This window comes from Mobula hypostoma, chromosome 10 (genome assembly GCF_963921235.1).
Source record: "Mobula hypostoma chromosome 10, sMobHyp1.1, whole genome shotgun sequence".
Taxonomy (NCBI): Eukaryota; Metazoa; Chordata; class Chondrichthyes; order Myliobatiformes; family Myliobatidae; genus Mobula; species Mobula hypostoma.
The window spans coordinates 89629723-89651789 of record NC_086106.1 but is presented as its reverse complement, the minus strand read 5'-3'; the positions used below and the strand labels follow the sequence as shown (position 1 = coordinate 89651789).

The window sequence follows — 22067 nt, the reverse complement described above, 5'->3', positions numbered from 1 at the left end:
AGTGTTAAATTTATTAGAATTAAATTCCAGCTGCCAATGTTCTATCCAAGACCACAACCCTCAGTATTTACAAAAAAACATTTATTTTCATTTCATTAGCAAACGTACTAATCATAACTCCTAAATTCACACCATGATGATTAATGTATACAACAAACAGGAGGGTCTTATCACCATTTCCAATGGAAGCCTTTGACTAGTGGTCTACTAATAATAAAAAAAAACAACTCCTATTATCAAGCAAATCCTGGATCCAGTTTGCCATCTTGCCCTGGATCTGATGGTTTTTAAGCTTTTGGTAAATTGGTTTATTATTGCCATATGTATCATGGTACATTCAAAAAGTTTTGTTTTGCATGCCATGAATACAGATCATTTTATTACAACAGTGCATTGAGGTTACAAGGGAAAAGCAATATCCGAATGTGGAGTGAAGTGTTCCCGTTATAGAGAAAGTGCAGACCCATTTCAGACCTTGCCAAAGGCCTTGCAGAGGTTCATCATTGCCCTCATCAGTTACCCCTTTGAAAAGTTCGGTCAGTGGGTCTAATAGAATCTGCCCCTTATAAAGCAATGCTGACTGTCATTGACTAATTTCTGCCTGTCCTAGTGTACTTAATCCTGTTTTTTGGGATTTCTTTTCCCCCAGTAAGTTTCAATAATTTGAATTGGCTGTTTGGATTTATAACTGGCTTGCCTATAGAAGACCGGGTAGTGGTCAAAGGGAGGTCTGTTATTAGGGGTGTTTCACAGGGATCTGTACTGGGACCACTGCTGTTTGAGATGCATATAAATTAATTGGATGAGAATGTGGATGGCAGGGTTAGTATGTTTGCAGATGATATGAAGATTGGTCATGTTAGAAGACTGGTAAAGAATACAGCGGGATATAGATCAGTTGCAGACATGCGTGGAGAAACAACAGATGTGTTTAACCCAGCCAAATGTGAAATGTTGTACCTTTGAAGGTCAAATGTAGAGAGAGTGATGATTCCTCTAATTAGCAGAGGGATCTTGGGGTCCAAGTTCATAGCTCCCTCAAAGTGGCCACATTGGTTGAGTGGGTAGATAAGAAGACATATGGCATGCTTGCCTTTATTAATCGAGGCATGGAGTTGAGAAATCAGGAAGATGTGTTGCAGCTTTATTCTGGAGTGGCAGAGGGTGAGGGGAGATCTGATAGAGGTTTATAAAATTGAGAGGCATAGATAGATGGACTGTATCTTTTCCCCAGGATTGAAATGTCCAGTGCCAGGGGACTTGCACTTAAGGTGAGGAGGGTATTTTCAAAAAACGATGTGAGGAGCAAGTTTGTTACATGGAGATTAGTGGGTGCCTGGAATGGAGTTCAGATTTCCCCTGCTATCCAAAGGTAGGGCATTCCTATGAAACGATTCGTAAGCCGGAATGTTGTAAAGTGAATAAGCAATTACCATTTATGAATATGGGAAAAATTTTTGAGCGTTCCTAGACCCAAACAATAACCTACAAAATCATGCCAAATAACAGTAACATATAGTAAAAGCAGGAATGATATAAATACACAGCCTATATAAAGTAGAAATACTTTTCTGCAGCACTGTCTAGCGCAGCGAAAATCTTGCGGAAGCGCTCTCGGCAAAAACACGGCACAAGCATACTCGGCAGAAATGCTCTCTCCAGTACCCTTTAAGCTATGAAGCTGCCAAATCATACCAAATAACAGATAAAAATACACAGCCTATATAAAGTAGAAATAATGTATGTACAGTGTCATTTCACTTACCGGAATCGGGAAGTCTCCAATAAATTGCAGATTCATCACAGTTAAACACTTGCTTATACGAATAGGCATATGACGCAATCGGCAATCGCCTCTGATCTGGGCCGACATTTATGTGCCGGGCAGCACCTAATTAATTAGCTTGTTTATTTCTCTTAAAGTTGAGCTGGGTGCGTTCCAGCTACTGCTGCACCGCTGCGTCCTTCGCGGCCCGGAGGTTGGGGACCACTGCTTAAACTATGAAGCTGCTCTCGCCTCAGAAGCCGATCAGACCACCCATGACTACCTTTAAATTCCACTTTCGCAACACTTTCATCACCATCGACCAATGCTTTCTGTTTCAGCTTATTAAAAAGACTGACTGATTTCTCCTTAAGTATAAGAAAACTTAACAGAACACCACACTTTGTATACCCATCAATCCACTCAAGAAATAAACTTTCCATTTTATCCATTATTGGATGCCGACTAAGAGAGACCACTTTGCTACGAGCAGAACCAACAGTAACATCGGCAGCTTTCAAAATTCTTTCTCTCCGCGTATAAATAGTGCGAATGGTGGACGCAGGCAAGTTCAACACGCGGACAATGTCTTTAATTCGTTCACAATTGAAATGCTTAATTATGTCTAGTTTTACACTAAGTGTAACACCCTTACGAGCTCTTTTAGGCTTTTCCGATACCTTAGAACTCATTTTGCTAACAGATGCACAAAATAAATGGAGATAAATTGCGTGCTTAAGCAATGGCGGCTAGAATGCAGTTCCGGGGGAGGAGCTTGGCTGTTCCGGTGCGCGCTGCCTATATTTGTAACAGTGAAAACACCTTCTGTTAGCGAAAACAGGTAACTAATGTAGGTCTTTCGTAACAGCGAGGTTTCGTAAAGCGAACATTCGAAAAGCGGGGGACACCTGTATCTGAGTGGTATATTAGGGACTTTAAAGAATAATTTAGATAGGCACATGAATGTGAGGAAAATGGAAGGACGTGGACATTGCATAGGTAGAAGACATTAGTTGGCCATTTGATGACTAATTTAATTGATTTGGCACAACATTGTGGGCTGAAGGGCGTGTTCCTGCATTGTGCTGTTCTATGTGCTAAGTTCCCAACCAGCTACAGCCCATCTTTGTTTTGTTCTTGTATAAGGGTATCACATATGCTGTCCTCCGTTCATCTGGCACCTCAGCTGTAAAATCTGTTATGGCCCTAGTAATTTCTTGCATCTCATAGCAATCTTCTTCACAAACAGTAGAAAAGTTTGCAGAATTAAAGTGCAATGTAAACAAATATATGTGCCTTTTTGTCAAGCATTTCTGAATCAAGTGAATTGGTTCTGCACTTGGGTGGTGAGGCTGTGTCTGTGGATATGGAAATAGATTAACGTTTCAGGTGACAGCCCCATTGTCAATTCTGTCTTTCCACAGATGCTGCTTAACATCATGACTGTTTCTAGCACTTTTAGGTTTTATTTCATATTTTTAGCATGTGCCTTTTTAAAAAAAAAAAATGAACGTCCTTGCGGCATACTGGTAAGAATGCTAAATGATTCAATACTGTTGAATTCCAAGAGCTGAAATTTTACATTGCAGATTTTTCTCTGTGACCTTGAGGCAGTTAGGAAGTGTTCTTGGCTTAAGTAGTTATGTCTAATCAGGTTCTACTTACAGATGTCTGATATTTTGTGTTTTTATTTCTTAGAGTTGAGAAAAAAGAGAGGGCAAGATTAAAAACGGTAAAATTCCATGCCCGTCCTGGAGTAATTGAAATGAAAGGGGTAAGTTGAATAAAAGAACACAAACACAGATAACCAGCGTATGAGGAAATGTAAGAAGTTTGAGATCCATTCTTGCTAGATTGAATGCCACCATCTCCCAGATCTATTAATGTTTGCATTAATCTCCTAGTTAGTAAAATAGTTCTAAATGGAATTGAAAGATCGGTTGATAATGTTCCACAAGGTCTGAAAAGTTTATCTGAATTTTCACAACTTGTTCATCTGCTTGTGATTTATGGATGGAATGAGCAAGTGTTAGCATGATCTTGCAGATGGGACCAGTTGAAGCCACCTCTCTGGGTGACTGCATCTAGCCTTATGTGGCAGTAAACATGGATTATCTAGCCTCATCTGATGGAAGCTGTAATGAATGCATTGCTGCTTCATGATAAAATGCCTTGCTACCCTCTGTGACCCCTCTGAGTTGTCCCATGCTCCTGCTTGGATTTGACACACAGTCCCTTGCTCCCACTTGGATTCAGTCTTCTCTCTTTTGCTTTACCACCACAAGTGAAACCCCTAACTTCAGAAATGCAATTAAACGATTTGAAATTGGAAGCAGAACGTGTTCTGTTTTGGTATCTAGTTATTGACCTGTTGAGACCCGAGAGAAAATAAATCATTACCTGACATCAGTGAAACATGACTATGCCAGCAGGTGCTCACATTTATCCACGTTCTCACAATCCTTCATTGTAGAGCCCGGCCTTGCACCCTTCTCGGACGTACTCATTCACATGTACACTTCTATTTATTCATTAATTAATTCTCATAGGCACTCATTAAAGATCATTCTTCCAGTTGGTAATTCTCAGTGCTGGCTCTTTTTCCAACAATTTCATCTGAGCCAAAATCAAGATTGAAAACAATTCTCCCAGAATAAAGAGATTTATGAACAAACAATTATAGCAAGTGGAACTTAAGATAATTAATCACAAGTTAAGAGCAATTGAATGGAGAGGACCTCTGGTAACAAACTGTTTAAACCTTATCTGGCCAATCAAGCTTATCTCTAATACTCCACTTAGACTAACATTGAGTAGCATTTTGACTGCTGTGATTTTTAATCACAATACTTTACAGTAAATGATATCATTTGTGGGTAAAGATTCTTCTCACGTTAGTGCTTATAAACTTGCATTCCACAGATAAAAGGCTAAAGATTTAATAATGTCTGTTGGATATGATGAATCAAACAACTTGCACAAACAAAATGCCTTTGACATAGTGGAGCATAGACATTTTAAAATCAAAAGCAAATGGCAATTAAGCAACCTTCGAAGGAAAAAATAAGAGAAGTGATTGTTATAGTGGTCAAAATAATTTAAATGCTATTCCCTTTCTCAGTTCCTTTGTCTCAACTGCGTCTGTTCCCAGGATGAGGTTTTGTCTTTCCAGGACATCAGAAATAATCCTTCTTCAAAGAACGGGGTTTCCTTCCTCTACCATAGATGCTGCCCTCACTCGCATCTTCCTCATTTCTTGAACATCCATGCTCACCCCGTCTTCCCGCCGCCTTAACAGTGATAGAGTTCCTCTTGTCCTCACCTGCCACCCCATGAGGCCCCGCCATTCTCTACACGCCATTCTCTTCAATTTCCGCCATCTCCAAAGGGATCCTACCACCAAACACATTGTACCTCTTCCCCCATCTCTGCTTTCGGTAGGATCACTCCTCCTGTGATTTCCTTCTCTATTCATCCTTCTCCACTAATCTCCCTCCTGGTACTTATGCCCACACCTGCCCAGTCACCTCCTCCCTTACCTCTATTCAGGGCCCAAACATTCCTTCCAGGTGATTCACCTGTGAATTTACTGGGGTTGTTTACTGTGTTGGTGCTCCCAAAGCGGCCTCTTCTGCATTGGTGAAATCTGTCATAATTGGGGGGCTGCTTTGACAAGCAGCTCTGCACCATCTGCCTAAAGTGAAACTTTCCGGTGGCCAAACATTTTTAGTCCAATTTCCATTCTGACATGTTGATCCATGGCCTCTTCAGGGTGGAGGAGCAAAACACTTCGTATTTCATCTGGGTAGCCTCCAACCTGATGGCATGAATATCAACTTTTTCCGGTAAAAAAAATACCCTCCCCTCTTCTATTACCCCTCAGGCCCCTTGCCTCTTCTCACCTGCCTCTCACCTCCTACTGGTGCCCCTCCTCCCTCCTCCTTTCTTTTCTCCTACGGTGCACTCTCCTCTCCTATCAGATCCCTTCCTTTCCTGTCCTTGACCTTTTTTACCCACCTGGCCTCACCTGTCACTTTCAAGCTTATCCTCTTTCCCCCCCTCCCTGCACCTTTTTATTGTGGCATCTTCCCCCTTCCTTTCCAGTCCCGAAGGAGGAAGATCTTTGCCTGTTCATTTCCATAGATGCTGCCTGACCTGCTGAGTTCCTCCAGCATTTTCTGTGTCTTGCTTTAGATTTCCAGCATCCGCTGAATGTTTACGAGTTCACAATCATTTTCGTGCTAGATTTTGAAACTAAATGGGTTTTGAACATGAAAAGAGTTCAAGAGACTGGAAGGCTTAGAATCCAGGTACAATGCTGAATGTTTTTCATGGTTATTATTAAGGGTATGCATAAGAGGGAGAGAAAGAAAAGCTTGAAAATCTGTTCTTGCCCGGAGATTGAGAATGCAGAGATAAAGTGGAATCAGTCATTAGTGAAAACAGTTGTTCTGAAATTACAGCATCGGATGAGCTGAAATTTAAAGTAGCTGAAAGGAAGTTTTTCATACAATGCTGTGAATTTCTTCCAATTGGGATCTACCCTGTAGAGATAGGGACATCTTTGAAGAGAGGTAGAAACTCAATCACATATGCAGGTTTCACACCTACTTCACTTAACCAACTCCTGTCTATGTGGGAATGCATCATGCTGCTAGGCATACATGTTGTTAAAATGCAGCAATAAAATTGTAAAGTGTATGCCTTCTTGGCATGGGTTTGGAAAAAGTGACAGACAATGGTATGTACTGTATAATGACATTTTTATATGCAAATTTCCTAATTGTGCTGTTTGCCACTGCTCTGTTCCTGTGTCTTGTAATGTTGTGTAGTTTTGATAGTGCTGCCTCTGGAGTTATGAATACCCTTATGCAACGGTTTAACTACATTTAACAGCTGTCACGCTTGGTTGAGAGTTCCATTCCTCTATCATTTCCTGTGAATTTTCTTTTTATCTCTGGGCTGGCTTTTGTTTTTCTTCATCTCTTCAAGCACTGCAAAAGCTGAAAGTTTGTGTCAGCCATGCTGATGTTTTAAGATGTTCGCCTGTATTTAAGCCTGCATGTGTATGACCGTTTTGTTATGATTACATTCCTCTTAACTTTGAGGTATCTTTCAGAACTATATATGGTCATGATTTTTCAGCCATCATCATTTATCTAAAATCTACTGTCATCTTTTAAATGAAGTTCAGGTACAAGATTGAAGCTTCCAAAAATATGCTATATGGCTATTTGGTACATAGTTTCCAAAATCAATTATATTTTCCTCATTCTGAAACCAATGTAAATAGTGATTACAGTTCTTTAGCATAGATTGAGCTACTAAAAGCAACACAATGATTATTCTAGCTCAGTACATGAATATGCGGTTTTGCAATCCCTGGCTAATGTGAATTTTGCCTTTTTTGGGGGGGGAAAAAGGTTTTGTTTAGAAACAGGAAGTTGTGTGTCACTCAGTGACTTCAACCCAACTCTTGGTCCTAGGGTGCCCAAAAGTTAAAATTTGCATCCTCATTTTATGACTAACCATCTCCAGCCCTAGAATTTCCCACCCTTCCCCAATAAAACTTCCAAGAGGACTCCCCCCCCCCCCACATTCCTTCCTCCATCTCCTTTGCAAACCCCCTATTGTTGCTTCGTCATTGTTGGCTGTAGGATATGCTAACTGGGTTCCAGTGCCTATGAATGCCTCTGCTTCCCCATCTCCTATTCCTTTTGCTCGCTGTGATCTCAAACTGCCTTACCCCTCCCACATCCACGTCTTTTCATTTGTTACTGCATCCATTGTCTGATTTTGTCACTGTAAAGAACCTTGAGATGTTTTCCTCATTTCAAGGATAGAATGCAAATGCAAGTTGTTGATAGTACTTGGTGGCTCTGAGCTCTTCAAATATTTATAGCTAACAGGAAAACAGCAGAATTTCATGTTTATAGATTCTTGCTGGCAACACATTCCCATCCATCTTGTATCTGCTCATGCCTGCATGTCATGTAGTAGTCATGATTTCCAATATTGTCTTCTGATGCACCTGAATTTTGAGGATTTTTATTGCAATATAATTTTAAAGTTTGTTTCATTCCAGACCAACACAATAAATTTGAAAGAAAATATTTTTTAAGGAAATCTGAATAAAAGCAGAAAATATTGCAATTAATCAGCATGATTTTTTTGGAGAATTGCTTGTAGACAAAATGCCTTTTGTTTATCGGCCCATAGATATTACCTAACCTCAGGATTTTCCAACATTACTGTAAATCAAAACAGATGATATCGATTTTTATTACTGTACAATGGTTTTATGAGAAAACCTAATCAAATTGTCTTGTTCTTTGTTTTATCATAGACAAGGAGGGGCGTGTTGTCATTTTATGGGGTTTTATATTTGGTACCAAATGTGAGATATTCCCATTGGACAGGTGCAGGCATATGTACAAACTTGTTGCATCTGGGGGGTACAGGTTCTCTCAGTGGATTGTTGTTATAGTATAATGGGAACATCCCTCTTGGATTCTGATAAAACATAGAAGGATTTATTCCTGTGTTTGGAGTAAGGGTGGTAGAGTTACTTGCATCTCTTAGCTCGTATAAATATTGTCCTGGGGGAGGATCTTTTCAAGTAATAGTACATTAGCTCGTTAAATTATAATCAAAATTTTATGGATGATGATTAATACAGGTGGCTGAAGATACTGAAATCAAAATCAATGTTGTTCTTCTGGCTGCTCATGTTTCGTGGCTACATTAAATTTCATGATGTTTCCTGCTCCCCGAGTTCCAGCCTCTGATGCTCCTGCCCAGTGTATGAAAAAGACCATTGAGCTCCTCTAGTTGCAGGTTCTTTTGTGACCTGGTGACAGTTAAGGGACTCAGGCTAGCTAGTAAGGCAAAGTTTGCAATCAGCCATGCTTGTCTTTTGTTCAGATCTGCTCAGTACAACATACCTAATGCAATGCTACTCAATTGCTTAAACCTATGGTTGGTCTGGAATGGTTTCATCTGTTACTTTTTTTCTATAATGTTGTCATTTCAAACATTTTCCTTTTTAAATCTTGTAAACCTGGTGATGCAGTGACTTTAAGTTGAGAAAAAAAACATACTTCTTCTGTGGATACCACGTGCGAATGTTGACTTCTGTAAACCAGTAGTTGGAGTGGGTATGGTTGAGGCAGATAAAGGGTTCCTGTGTAGGTTCCTAGCTTGAATTGGCACTGAACTGGTTGAGATCTCTCCACAGAGTGAAGGAGATCATTAATACCAAAGTATTGGTTGTTAAGATGTTTTTTGTCCTTTTTACTATATTTTAAAATGTAGTAATTATATTCAGCTATCAAAATCTTCCTGGTATTGAAATTTCATTTGCTCTTGCAAAGGTTTAATTTAGAAGATTATTTGAGACAGCGCATGACCTGAAGCATTTAAGTGATTTGGGGGTATGTAGTTATTAGAGCCTGGGCATGGCTAATTATCTGACTATGGTTGGAAAATAATAGTCAATCTGTGCTGGGCTGTTCTACTATTTGAAGGGCTATTTGTTTACATTGTGAACTCTTCAAATTGACCATAGATTCCAGTTGTAGGCATAAAACATCAGAAATACATTATTCGTTATGCAAATATCACAAGCATTATGTGGGCACAACTAGTTTCAGTGTAGTCTTTGCCTAAATGAGATGCTGGAAGTGAAAGGTTGAACATATGTTTTGGGTTTTAATCAATCTTTCAGTACTAAAGCATTAGTTGGTGATGGGGAACATTGATCTTACCTGCCTGGCTGTGTAAAATTTGAACTGGGTGGCTATCTGTAGGAAATGGGATGGTACAGAAGTCAAATACACTTGTTTCTGGCGGGTGGCTCACCACGTCACTGCTTATCCATATTTACAACATGTTTTGCATGAATGATACATCCATTTGTCCTCCTGTGTCCTCCATCCTCTTCTCCTTCACAGTCATCCAGAACCAAGCGTAAAAAGAGCTTCCTCTTGTCTCGAAAGCTTGCCTTCTACAAGAGCAAAGAGAATATTGTGCAGGAGCACACAGGTGACCATGACCGTAAGTAACTGTGTAGGTTTACATGAATTCTGATTAGAGGGAACAGCGTGCTTTAACCATTAATGTTACATGCCTGTACTATGGTTCCAGTGTTCTGATCGGGGCCCCAGCAGTTCCACACTTGAGTATAGTTTTGCAAAATGTTACAAGGAACAGATAAGCAACATTTTCTGCGAATTAAATTAATGCTTTATTTGATTAAACAGTTTCCAAACGTTGCCAGCATATGGACAATCTGTGTAATCTGTTTCGACATGAACACAATTTCAAATTGACATCCTTGCAATTGTATACTAGTTAAGACTACTGACATTCATATCACTTGCTGCAGTGGTCCCGATAGCTGTCTCTATTCTGCTCTTTCACTGCAGGTCCAGCTGTTAATTGACTGCTTTCCTCTGTTTCTGTATCTCTGTTTCTGTACTATTTCTAATTTTTTGCTATCCGGTGATTGGATCCAGGAGTTCCCTGGATTGAGTGATGACTATTACGGGATGAAGAACCTGAGTAAGTGAGAGACTAGCATTTGTGAATGTAAACATCACAAACATCTAAGTTTGAAAATCTGTGCTAATTCAACACTTCATTTTCTCACTTCCACTGTCACCTCAAGTAATTTTATTAACTCTTCCAATGCCAGGTCAGGTTTTTCTTCATCATATCATCTCCAATATGTAGATACCTTTTTATAATTTGAGTTAGTTGAAATTTTTTTTTGCTGTTCAGTTACACCATAAATACTCCATGGAACAATTGCACTGTATATGTAATGCTATCTAGATCACAAAACACATTACAGTGTACTTGGGATTTATTTGCAAAATATACAGTATACTGATTTCATTAAAAATGTAAGTTCTTGTGATGTATAGTTGTCTACAATTTATACAACGAAAACTGAAAATTGAACAAGTTACTGTTTTGGTTTCATGGATATTCTTGTTGGCAGAATACTTGCTGTGGGTACTTGCATGTGCTGGATGAGTCATCCGGTTCCCTTTGGGTTGAAAGTGGAGTTAACCAGGGAATAGTCATTGTTGGACACCAACAACTCACCGAGAAGGATACACAGGAGTGAAATTAACTTCATCTGACTCTGGATGGAATTACGGATGAAGCTAAATTTTAGAACATAGAACACTACAGCACAGTACAGGTGCTTCTGCTCATGATGGTGTGTCGACCTTTTAACCTACTGTAAGATCAATCTAACCACTCCCTCATACAGAGCCCTCCATTTTTTTTAATCATCCGTGTGCCTATCTAAAAGTTTCTTAAATGTCCCTGATATATCTGTCACTACCACCACCCAGGCAAGGCGTTCCATTCACCCACCACTCTGGTTTTTTAAAAAAATCTTCTGTACTAAGCCATCAGCCTTTGGCAATGAAGTGTGCCTGTTCCATGTCCTCTCTCTATGGCTAGGAATAGCCAGGATCCTTTTTGTTTTTACATTTGGGGTCCATTACTGACACCAGGATAGAGCTGCCAAGGGCCAACAGAGTCCTACAACATTGAGAATCAGGTGTTAATCTTTGATCAGCATGTTCTTTAAGCCCACATGAAAATATTCAGTGTGAGCATTGTGCAGGAAGCTACCATGGTACATTGTAATCACAATTCTATTACAAAGACAATTGGTCCATCTGTTGTTTACTCCTTTATAACTTGCAGCTCTAGCACATTCCTTTTAATTTTACAGAGTGTATGACATCCAACACCAGTGACAGTGAAAGCAGCTCCAGTAAGTATTCTTCATCTGTTGTTCAACCCCTTATTGGAGTTCATTTATATCCAAAGTCTTAGGTGATGTAGCCAGTCCAGAAATTCAGGACACACACAGCCTTAAGCAACTCTTCATTTATTGCCCCTTATCTTTGATTCTTTCTCAGCCCTGTCCCTAAACACTAATCTGACCCATAACTCCCCGCACCGTCCTCAAAATCATCCCTATGAACCTAAGAAATCAACTAAGCCTGAGCCATGACCTCAATGGACATCGCAGCGTGGCGCCATGTTGAATATATAGGGTTTCGACCTGTACCCGACAATTTTCCCCTCTCCCACCACCACTAAGGTGCTGCTCGACCCATTGAGTTCCTCCAGCAGGTTGCCTGTTGCTGTAAAAAAAAAGTTTTATTTAAAGTAATTGGGGTTGAAGAGAGAGGGGGCTTTCAAATGGATAGCTGACAACTGCAAATTATCTGGTTGGACCAGTATTTCTAACCTGAAATGCCTGAAATTCAAGATGCTGTTGTTTACTGTTTTAATTTATTTCGTGATTTGCCATATATTACACATTTAACAAAGACTCCACCCTCAGAGCTTTAATCTTCATTCAAATGATGAATTCTCAGGGGCAACTCTATGAGCAATCCTTTCCTATTCCAAATACTTTAGTTGAATAGGTGGAAAGCTTAAGTTTCTTGTGAGTAAGAAATTGATGAAGGAAGAGCAGCGGATGATGAATTGGTGAAAATGATGTCAGCTGTTCATAATGCTTTCCTTTTTTCCTTATTTCAGAGGGTCAGGATGATACTGTTCTATCCTATGAGGCAGTAACACGCCTGGAGAGTAAGTAAATCATTTTTGGACGTTTGTATTTTTAATACTCTGCATCATAAGGAGTGGGATGAGTTGAATAGCTCTACTTAAGAACCAGCATGATGGAGTGCAGTTTTAAATCTGATAAGTTTTGTGATAATTGAATAAGAGTGTTGATAAGTCTACAGTGGCTCTAGAAGACCGGTTCTCACCGCCTCCTCAAAGACAACTAGGTTGGTGAGCAATTGTTATTCCTAATGATGTTCTCAAAATCAGTATTTTTGCCAATATTGAAGAAAGGTGATCTGGCAGAGTGTGGAAATTATCATACAATCACCCTCATTCCTCGTGCCAGCAAGATTTTACTAAAGCTCATTCTGAAAAGGCTTCAACCTTATTTAGAGCGGGAACATCCTGAAGTGCAAGCTGGTTTCAGGAAAGGAGGGGGAACGAGAGACATCATTGCAGATGTGGGATGGATTTTGAAAGACAAAAGAATACCAGAGGGACATCTATATGTGCTTTATCGACTACAGCAAGGCCTTCAACTGTGTCGACCATGATAAACTGTGGGTCACATTAAGACATATGGCAGTACCGGAACATTTGATCGTCCTTATGCGCAATCTTTATATCAATCAAGAAACTGCAGTTCAAATGCATTAGGGAGAAACAAAATGGTTCAGGATCTGTAAGGGGGTATGACAAGGCTGTATTCTTTCTCCCTGCCTGTTTAATTTGTATGCCAGACAAATCTTCAGAGAGGCAGGAGTATATAAGAAGAATCAAGGGGGGAGAATTGGTGGCAGAATCATCAATAGCCTTCATTATGCTAATGACAAGACAAAGCTGACTGAAAATGAAGAAGACCTGAAACAACTGCAAACCAACATCAGAACATAGCCTCAAAATGGGTCTGCACCTTAACTGAAAAAGACTAAGATTATGATGACTGGCAGTACTACTGATTTCAGTCTCGATGAAGAGGAAATTGAAGTGGTTGACAGTTTCACTTTACTTTGATCAATAATTAACATCAAAGCGGTCAAGAAATCCAATGAAGAATGGCCCTTGGCAGAGTAGCCCTAAAGGATTTAGAGAAGATCCTTGGGAACAGGAATCTATCTCTATATACAAAATTTGACTTGTGCAGGCAATGGTGTTCTCAACGACATTATGTGGATGAGAAAGCTTGGCGGTGAGAAAGAAGGATTGGAAGCATATCAATGCCTTTGAACTGTGGTGCTGGTGAAAAATATTATACAACTTGTGGACTTCTCACAGAACAAATGTATCATTCTTCATCAAGATCAAATCGAGTCTGGATGCTCAAATGGCAAGACTCCACCTATCGTACTTTAGGCACACCATGAGAAGCAACAGCTCCCCGGGAAAAGATACCATGCTTGGCAAGATGGAAGAAGGAAGGTCACTGATCAGATACATGGACACAATAAGGACAGCTATGAACACAACGTTATCTACATTGAGCTGCCTTTGCAAGCATCAAAGTTCATTTAGGGCAACTATCCATGGGGTCGTCAAGAGTCGGCGATGACTCAGTGGCTCTAAACAACAACAACAACCTGTCTGCTTGTATTCGTTCTTCAGGACCTCATCCCTTTTCCTACCTATGTCATTGGTACAAATATGCACCACGCCATCTGGCTGCTTACCCTCCCCTTAAGAATTCTGTGACTAAATCTGCGATGTCCCTGACTCTGGCATCTGGGAGGCAACGTATCATCTGGATATCTCATTCACTTCTCCTAACTGTTGAATCCCCTTCACCTTCCACCTTCCCCCTTCCCTTCTGAGCCTCACAGCCAGACTCAGTTGGAGAAGCCTGGTCCCCGTGGCTTCTCCCTGGTTGGTCACCCCAACGTTATCCAAAGTGATATACCCTATTATTGAGGGGAATGACCTCAGGGGTACTCTGCACTGTCGTCCTATTTCATTTTCCTCTTCAGACGGTCACCAAGCTACCTGCTTCCTGCAACTTAAATATGACTGCCTCCAGAATGATCCGCTGGTCACCCAGCTGCAGTTCCCTCACACAATCTGTAAGGAGCAACACCCAGATGCATTTCTCACAGATGTACTGATCAGCAACACTGAAAGTCTACCAAATTTTCCATGTCCTGCAAGAGGAGAACACCACTGTCCTGGGATTCACTCTCTCTGCTCTAGCTAGATACTAATAAAGAAAGAAACAGAAACCTCAACTTAGCCTTTTCTCACTGAAGCCTTGAGTGATATGGGCCAAATATGGGAAAATGAACTAGTTCAAATAGACAACTCGGTTGGCATTGCTCAAATGAGCCAAATGGCCTGTTCTTGACTGCCTTACTCTCTGATTCTAACCTAGAATAGAATAGATCCTGTATAGAAGATGCTGTTGAGTGCAGTTAATCCATTCTGTCCCTATTAGAACATTCCTGTCAGTCCCGACTATATCTTTTCCACACTACAAAGAAATGAATTATCCATCAGAGATGGATTATTTTATTCAATACCTGACCAGTGGCCAATCCAATAATTTCTAAATGTGTAAAAGACAGCAAGCTGCAAATACAAAAAGAAATAATAAATAAATAAATAAATAAATAAATAAGCAATAAATGTCAAACATGAGGATGAGTCCTTGAGAGTGAGGTTGTGGGAACAGTTCAGTGATGGGGCGAGTGAAGTTGAATGAAGTTATCCCCTCTGGTTCAAGAGCCTGATGGTTGAGGGGTAATAACTGTTCCTGCACCTGGTGGTGTGGGTCCTGAGGCTCCTGTACCACCTTGATGACAGAAGCGAGAAGAGAACATGGTGGGGATCATTGATAATGGATGCAGCTTTCCTGTGACAGTGCTCTGTGTAGGTGCGCTCAGCGGTGGGGAGAGCTTTGCATATGATGTACTGGGCTGTATCCACTATTTTTTGTAGGCATTTCCGTTCAAGCACATTGGTGTTTCCATACCAGGCCATGGTGTAACCAATCAATACACTCTCCACTGCACATCAAGGGAGATTGTCAAACTTTTACATGGCATGCTGAATATTTGCAAACTTCTAAGGAAGTAGAGGTGCTGCTGTGCTTTCTTCATAATGGCAGCTGCGTGCTAGACCCAGGACAGATCCTCTGAAACGATATTACCGATGAATTTAAAGTTGCTGACCCTCTGTTAAGTCCTTACTAAACATCCATATGGATAATACCATCTCTAACTTAGAAAAGCTTCCCCGTTACAAAGCAAATTAGTATTCACTTACCTTGTTGTTATGCATGTCCTTACAGAAGTGTCATAGTTACCACCTGTTTAATGCTGGCATCAATTTCATCATCTTTATTTATCAGTGAGTAAAATGCATTGAAAATCAACTTTTTACCTTGCAAGTGAATGGCTGCAAAAATAGACAAGTAGTACAGCTTTTGAAAGGAATCACTTCGTCAGGTGATAATGACTGTTACAGAGTCATAGAACACTACAGCACAAAAACAGGCCCTTCAGCCGACCTAGTCCATACTGAAATATTAGTCTGCCTAATTTCATTGACCCACAGCCAGACCATAACCTTCAATACTCCTCACATCGACGTACCTATCCAAATTTCACTTAAATGTTAAACTCAAGCCCGCATCTATTAGTTCCTCTGACAGCTCACTCCAACTCCTGTCATCCACTGGGTGAAGAGGTTCCCTCCCTGCCCTCCCATGTTTCCCTTGAACATTTCATCTTTCACCCTTAAGCTATGGTGTCTAGTTGTTGTCTCACCCAACCTCGGTGGGAAAAAACTGTTTGCACATACCTCTCATAATGTTTTGTACATGTACCAAATCTCCCCTCATTTTTCTACACTCTAGGGAATAAATTCATAACCTATTCAACCTTTCCCTATAACTCAGGTCCTCAAGTCCTGGCAACATCCTTGTGTATTTTCACTGCACTCTTTCAACCTTAATGGCATCTGTCCTGTAGGTAGATAACCAAAACTGCACACAATATTACAAGTTAGGCCTCATCAATATCTTGTACAACTTCAGCATAACATCCCAACTGTTGTACTCAGCTCTTTGTTTTATAAAGATCAATGTGCCGAAAGCTTTCTTTACAATCCTATCTATCTGTGACACCACTTTCAAGGAATTATGGATCTGTGTTCCCAGATCCCTCTGTTCCACTGTACTCTGCAGTGCCCTACCGCTCACTGTAAGCCCTGCCCTGATTTACCCTCCCAAAGTGCAACACCTCACACTTGTCTGCATTAAATTCCATCTGCCTTTATTTTTTTAGCCTTTTTCACTAGCTGCCCAGGGTCCAGCTGCAAGCTTTGCGAGTCTTCCTTGATGTCCGCTACACCCTAAATCTTGATGTCATCTGTTGATCCAGTTAGCCACATTATCATCCAGATTATTGATATATATGACAAATAACAGTGGAGCCAGCACCGATCCCTGTGGCACACCACTATTCACAGGCCTTCCGTCATAGAGCCAACCATCTAGGATCACTCTCTGGCTTCTCCCCGCAAAGCCAGTGTCTAATCCAGTTTACTACCTCAACTTGAGTCCCATGCAAATGAAACTTCTTGACCAACGTCTCATACGGAACCTTGTCAAAGGCCTTGTTAAAGTCCAGCATCCACTGCCTTGCCTTCATCAACTTCCCTGGTAGCTTCCTCAAAAAACTATAAGATTGGTTAGACTAATCAGTCCGTGTCTTTCCAAATACTTATATATCCAGTCCCTTAGAGTGCCTTCCAATAACTTACTACTGATGTCAGGCTCATCAACCTATAATTTTCTGGCTGATTTTTAAGAGCCGTTCTGAAACAATAGAACAACATTAGCTGTCCTCCAATCCTTCAGCACCTCATCTGTGGCTGGGGGCATTTTAAATACATCTGCTGGGGCCCCCGGATCTTCTGCGCTAGCTTCCCACAAGGTCCAGGGGAACTCCTTGTCAGGCCCTGTGGATTTATCCACCCTAATTTTCCTCAAGAGCAAACACCTCCTCCTCTATAATTTGTATACGGACCATGATGTCACTACTGCTTTGCTTTACTTCTGTAGACTCTGTGTCTGTCTCCTGAGTAAAATAGTTGCAAACGATCCATTTAAGATATCTCTATTTCTTTTGGGTCCATGCTTCATTGACCAGTCTGATCTTTCAGAGGACCAATTTTGGCCTTTGCCATCCTTTTGCTCTTAATATAATCTGTAGAAGCCCTTGGGATTCTCCTTCATCTTGTCTGCTAGAGCAACCTCACGTGTTTTAGCCCTCCTGATTTCCTTCTTGAGTATTCTCTTGTATTTCTTATACTCAAATGCCTCATTTGCTGCTCCTTGCCTATCTCCTCCCTTTTCTTAACCAGGGCCTCAGTATCTCTTGAAAACCAAGGTTCCCTTAGCCTGTTATCCATGCCATTCATTTGACAGGAATTTACAAACTTTACTCTCAAAATTTCACTTTTGAAAACCTCCCACTCACAAGTACACCTTTGCCAGATCTTTTGTCTTTACTAGATTGTTTCCGATCCCATCAGAATTGGTCTTTCTCCAATTTAGAATCTCAAACAGAGGACCATCGGTAATTATCTTGAAACTAATGGCATTATGATCACTAGATGCAAAGTGTTTCCCCTACACAATCTTTTGCCACCTGCCCTGTCTCATTTCCTAATAGGAAATCTAGTATTGTATTTTCTCTAGTTGAGACCTATATGTACTAATAAAGGATTGGGTCCTAACCTCATCCACCTTTCCTACATTACTCCTTGCATTGATGTCTACCTTTGTATGTATGCTTAACAACATCGTTCCCAACAACCACTCCACTATCTGTTCTGGCGCTCTTGTTCCCATCCCCCTGTAACTCGAGTTTAAACCTGACCCCAACCCCTTCTGTACAGGTCCCACCTTCCCTGGAAGAGAGTCCAATAATCTGTAAATAGAAGCCTTCCCTCCTGCACCATCTTCTTAGCCATGTGTTAAACTGTATGATCTTCCTATTTCTAGCATCACTAGCGTGTAGCACAGATAGCAATCCCGGGTCATAATCCTGTCCTTTAACTTAGCACCTAACTTCCTGAACTCTCTTTGCAGGACCTCGTCACCCTTCCTACAAATGTCATTAGTACCGATGAAGACTATAACCCACCCTGTCCATCCTCCCACTTAAGAATTCTGTGAACTGACATCCGAAATGCAACAGACCATCTAGGATTCTTGTTCTTGTTCACAGAACCTTCTGTCTGTTCCCCAAACCAATGAATCCCCTATCACTACAATTCACTTCTCCTTCCCCTTCTCTTCTGAGCCAGACTTAGTCCAGAGACTTGACAGCTGTGACTTTCCTCTGCAGGCCATTCCCCCACCCCCAAACAATATACAAAGCAATACCTTTTGTTGAGGGGAATGACCACAGGGACACTCTGCACTAACTACCTATCCCCTTTCCCCGTCCCGACATTTATCCAGTTACCTATATCCTGCTGCTTGGTTGTAACCTGTTGATCAACAGCTCAGCCTCCTGAATGATCCAGAGTTCATCCAGCTCCAGTTCCTTAACATATCTGAAAGAAGCTGCAGCTGGATTCTCTTCTTGCAAGTGTAGTCATCAGGAATACTGCCTTCCCACGCCATACAAGAGGAGCATTCCACTACCCTGCCTGGCATCTCTACTGCTCTAACTATGCAATAAGAAAAATGAAGCAGAACTGTCCACTCCTCCCTCGCTGAAGCCTCTATGTTCTTTAATGTCTTTTTACATAAATCAATGAAGTCAGCACAACTGGTGTAGGAAATCAATAACTTCAAGGCCATCTGCATTTGCACTGATTTTAAACTAGCTTGAATGTAAAGTTTGCTTGCAATGTTGTTTAAGAGAAGACACAATGCAGCAAACAAGAAGATTTGTTCAAATTGATGAGAAAAGAAAGGGAGAAGGTTACCCAACTAAAAGTACTATGACCTCCGCCAGCAGAGACTTTCACTGCATACATTTCCAGGTTATCATGACAGGAATTTCTGATGCAGAGTCTCATCCTTAAACACTGACAGTTCCTTTTCCCCACAGATATTGCACTGAGTTCCTTCAGCATTTTTAGCTCATTTCGTGTTGTTGTGTCTAAAAATCCTGTTGTTGTAGAATGAAGAAGTTTTTTCTTTTGATAAGTCCTTGAAGAAATGCTTTTATTTTCACAATACCTGCACTTAGCGTCACTTCCTAACTATGTAGGCAGATAAAACATTAAGAATACTAAAATCTGCGAGTCTAGCTCATTAGCGAGCAGAATAACGAAGGTGTTGCGGAGTTGCAGACTAACGCGGGGAGTGGGCTCTTGCCGTGGTCTGCTACAACCACTCAGAAGCAGTGGGCATGAACACGTAAGTGCAGTCAGCACGCTGGTATTAAAGCGAGACATAAAGTGGATCCCTCCAGGCCCACACTCCTGTCGATTCTAGTAGCTTATGTCCATTCGCTGGAAGATAAACTGGATTTCGTGCATCTGCATCTGAACCAGTGGGAGATGAGTCACTGTTGCACAGTTGTCCTGACAGCAACATGGCTTCAAGACACGATTCCAGACTCAACGATCCAGCTAGAAGACCTAATCTCCTTTCAGGTAGACAGAAATGCTATGACCTCCAGTAAGATCAGTATGGGAGGTCTTTATCTCTACAGCAATAGGAACTGGTGTATAATGGCACACTGTTTGCCGCAGGTAAAGTTTATAATGGTGAAGAGCAGGCCCTTCTACTTACCAGGGGAGTTCCCTGCTATTGTGATTATTGCTGTTTACATCCCCCTGTGTTGGTGCTGGAGAAGTGCTACAGGAGCTGTGCAGTACAATCTGCAAACTTGAAGCCGCTCAACCCGATGGTGTCTTCGTTGTTCCTCGTGACTTCAGTCATGCCAACTTAAAAACAATCCTGCCAAATTTCTACCAGCATGTCAACTTTGCAACCAGAGGAGAGAATGTATTAAATCTGTTTTATACCAACACTTGTGGACCCTACAAAGCTAACCCCACCTTCACCTCAGATATTCATACCACATAATCCATTTTGCAATCTGTGCATAGACGACTGGTGTAACGAGTCAAACCAGTTCACAGTGAGACCAGGACCAGGCCAGAAGGTGACATCTCTGTGCTGCAGGACTGCTTTGAAATAACAGGCTGGAGCATATTCAGGGAGGCATCATGTCAACATTGATGAATATTCAGGATCAGTGACTGGCTACATAAGAAAATGCACTGAGGAAGTTACCATGATTAAACATGACACTGCCAAGGTAAACAAGAAACCTTGGCCAACTGCAGAAGTTTGTGCACTGCTTAAGGATCAGGACACTGCCTTCAGATCAGGGGACAGGGTAACACTAAGGTCAGCAAGGGCCTCACTCTCCTGTGCCATCAGGAAGGCAAAGCACGAGTGCGCAGATGAATCCACAGATGCCTTTGTGACACCAGGGACATGCAGTGCATGTGGCAAGATATACAAACCATAGTGAATTTCAAGTCCACCCTGTGTCAGTGACAGCAATGCCTCCCTTCCTGATAGGCTGAGTGCTTTTCATGCACGATTTGACCAATTAAGTGATGTGACATCGAGGATAGCCCCTGCTCTTCCTGAGGAACAGGCACCCTTTCTGGCCACAGCCAAGGTAAGGTGAACCCAAGCCAGGGTGTACCCATGCAAAGCTGCAAGGCTGCACAACGTAGCTGGTTAGGTGCAAGGGACTATGCAGCCCAGCTAGCCAAAGGTCTTAATGACAACTACTACTACGTCGACTCAGGCCTAGGGGGCCGGTGTCGGTCTTAATGAACATCTTCAGTATTTCTCTGAAACAATCGACTGTTCTTGCAGGTTTTAAGGCAGCCAACATCATTCCGGTGCCCAAGAAGGCCTAAATGATTTCTATCCAATGACAGTGACTTCAACAGTCATGAAGCGCTTTGAGAGGCGGGTAGTGGATTCTATAAAATCCTACCTTCCAGCTACATTGGTCCTTTTCCAGTTCACCGACCACTAGAACCGGTGCACTGATGATGCCATTGCCTCGGCCCTCCACTCTGTCCTGTCCCACCTAGAAAACGAGCCCTCATGTGCCAGGATGTTGTTCATTGACTCCAGCTCGGCATTTAACTTGATCATCCCTCAGAGGCTGGTGGGTAAGCTGTCCTTGTTGGGACTCAACACCCCTCTGTTGTATAACTGGATCTTGGACCTCTTGACGGAAAGACCTCAGTCAGTCTGAGTAGGCAGCTCCATCATGCTGGAGAGAGGGAAGGGTCCAACGTTCCAACGTTCCTTGATGTGCACAGTTCCAATAAGGCTTAGGGTCTAACCTTCCTTGTTGTGCACAGAACAGATGATCTGACCTGGAACTAGAACACCAGCTCACTAGTCAAGAAGGCACAGCAGTGTCTACACTTTTTAAGGAAGTTGAGGCTTGCAAGGCTGTCCATACCCCTTCTAACAACTTTCTACAGGAGCACCATCGAGAGTGTCCTGCCTGGCTCCATCATTGTGTGGTACAGAGGCTGCAGAGCATCAGACCACAAGACTCTACAGAGGACAGTAAAAACCAGTGAGTTCTCCTCCCTCTAATTGTGACATTTACCAGGAGTGATCAGACAAAGGGCCCAGAGCATTGTTGAGTATCCCTACCACCTATTCTACAATCTTAGACCAACTACCATCAGG

The 22067-nt window shown here is 41.6% G+C and overlaps 1 protein-coding gene across 6 annotated transcripts in view; it reads left to right on the top strand.

Moving 5' to 3' along the window:
* Nucleotides 1-22067, top strand: part of dlg3 (discs, large homolog 3 (Drosophila)) — a 404637-nt gene that overhangs the window by 363533 nt on the left and 19037 nt on the right. For 5 of the 6 annotated variants that reach the window (XM_063060832.1, XM_063060830.1, XM_063060834.1 and 2 more), the window contains 4 exons: nucleotides 3464-3539; nucleotides 9718-9820; nucleotides 11523-11564; nucleotides 12344-12394. In XM_063060832.1, the coding sequence (XP_062916902.1) occupies nucleotides 3464-3539; nucleotides 9718-9820; nucleotides 11523-11564; nucleotides 12344-12394 (272 nt within the window). Of the gene's footprint in view, nucleotides 1-3463; nucleotides 3540-9717; nucleotides 9821-10281; nucleotides 10328-11522; nucleotides 11565-12343; nucleotides 12395-22067 lie in introns of all 6 variants that reach the window. The other variant, XM_063060831.1, reaches the window with a different exon arrangement.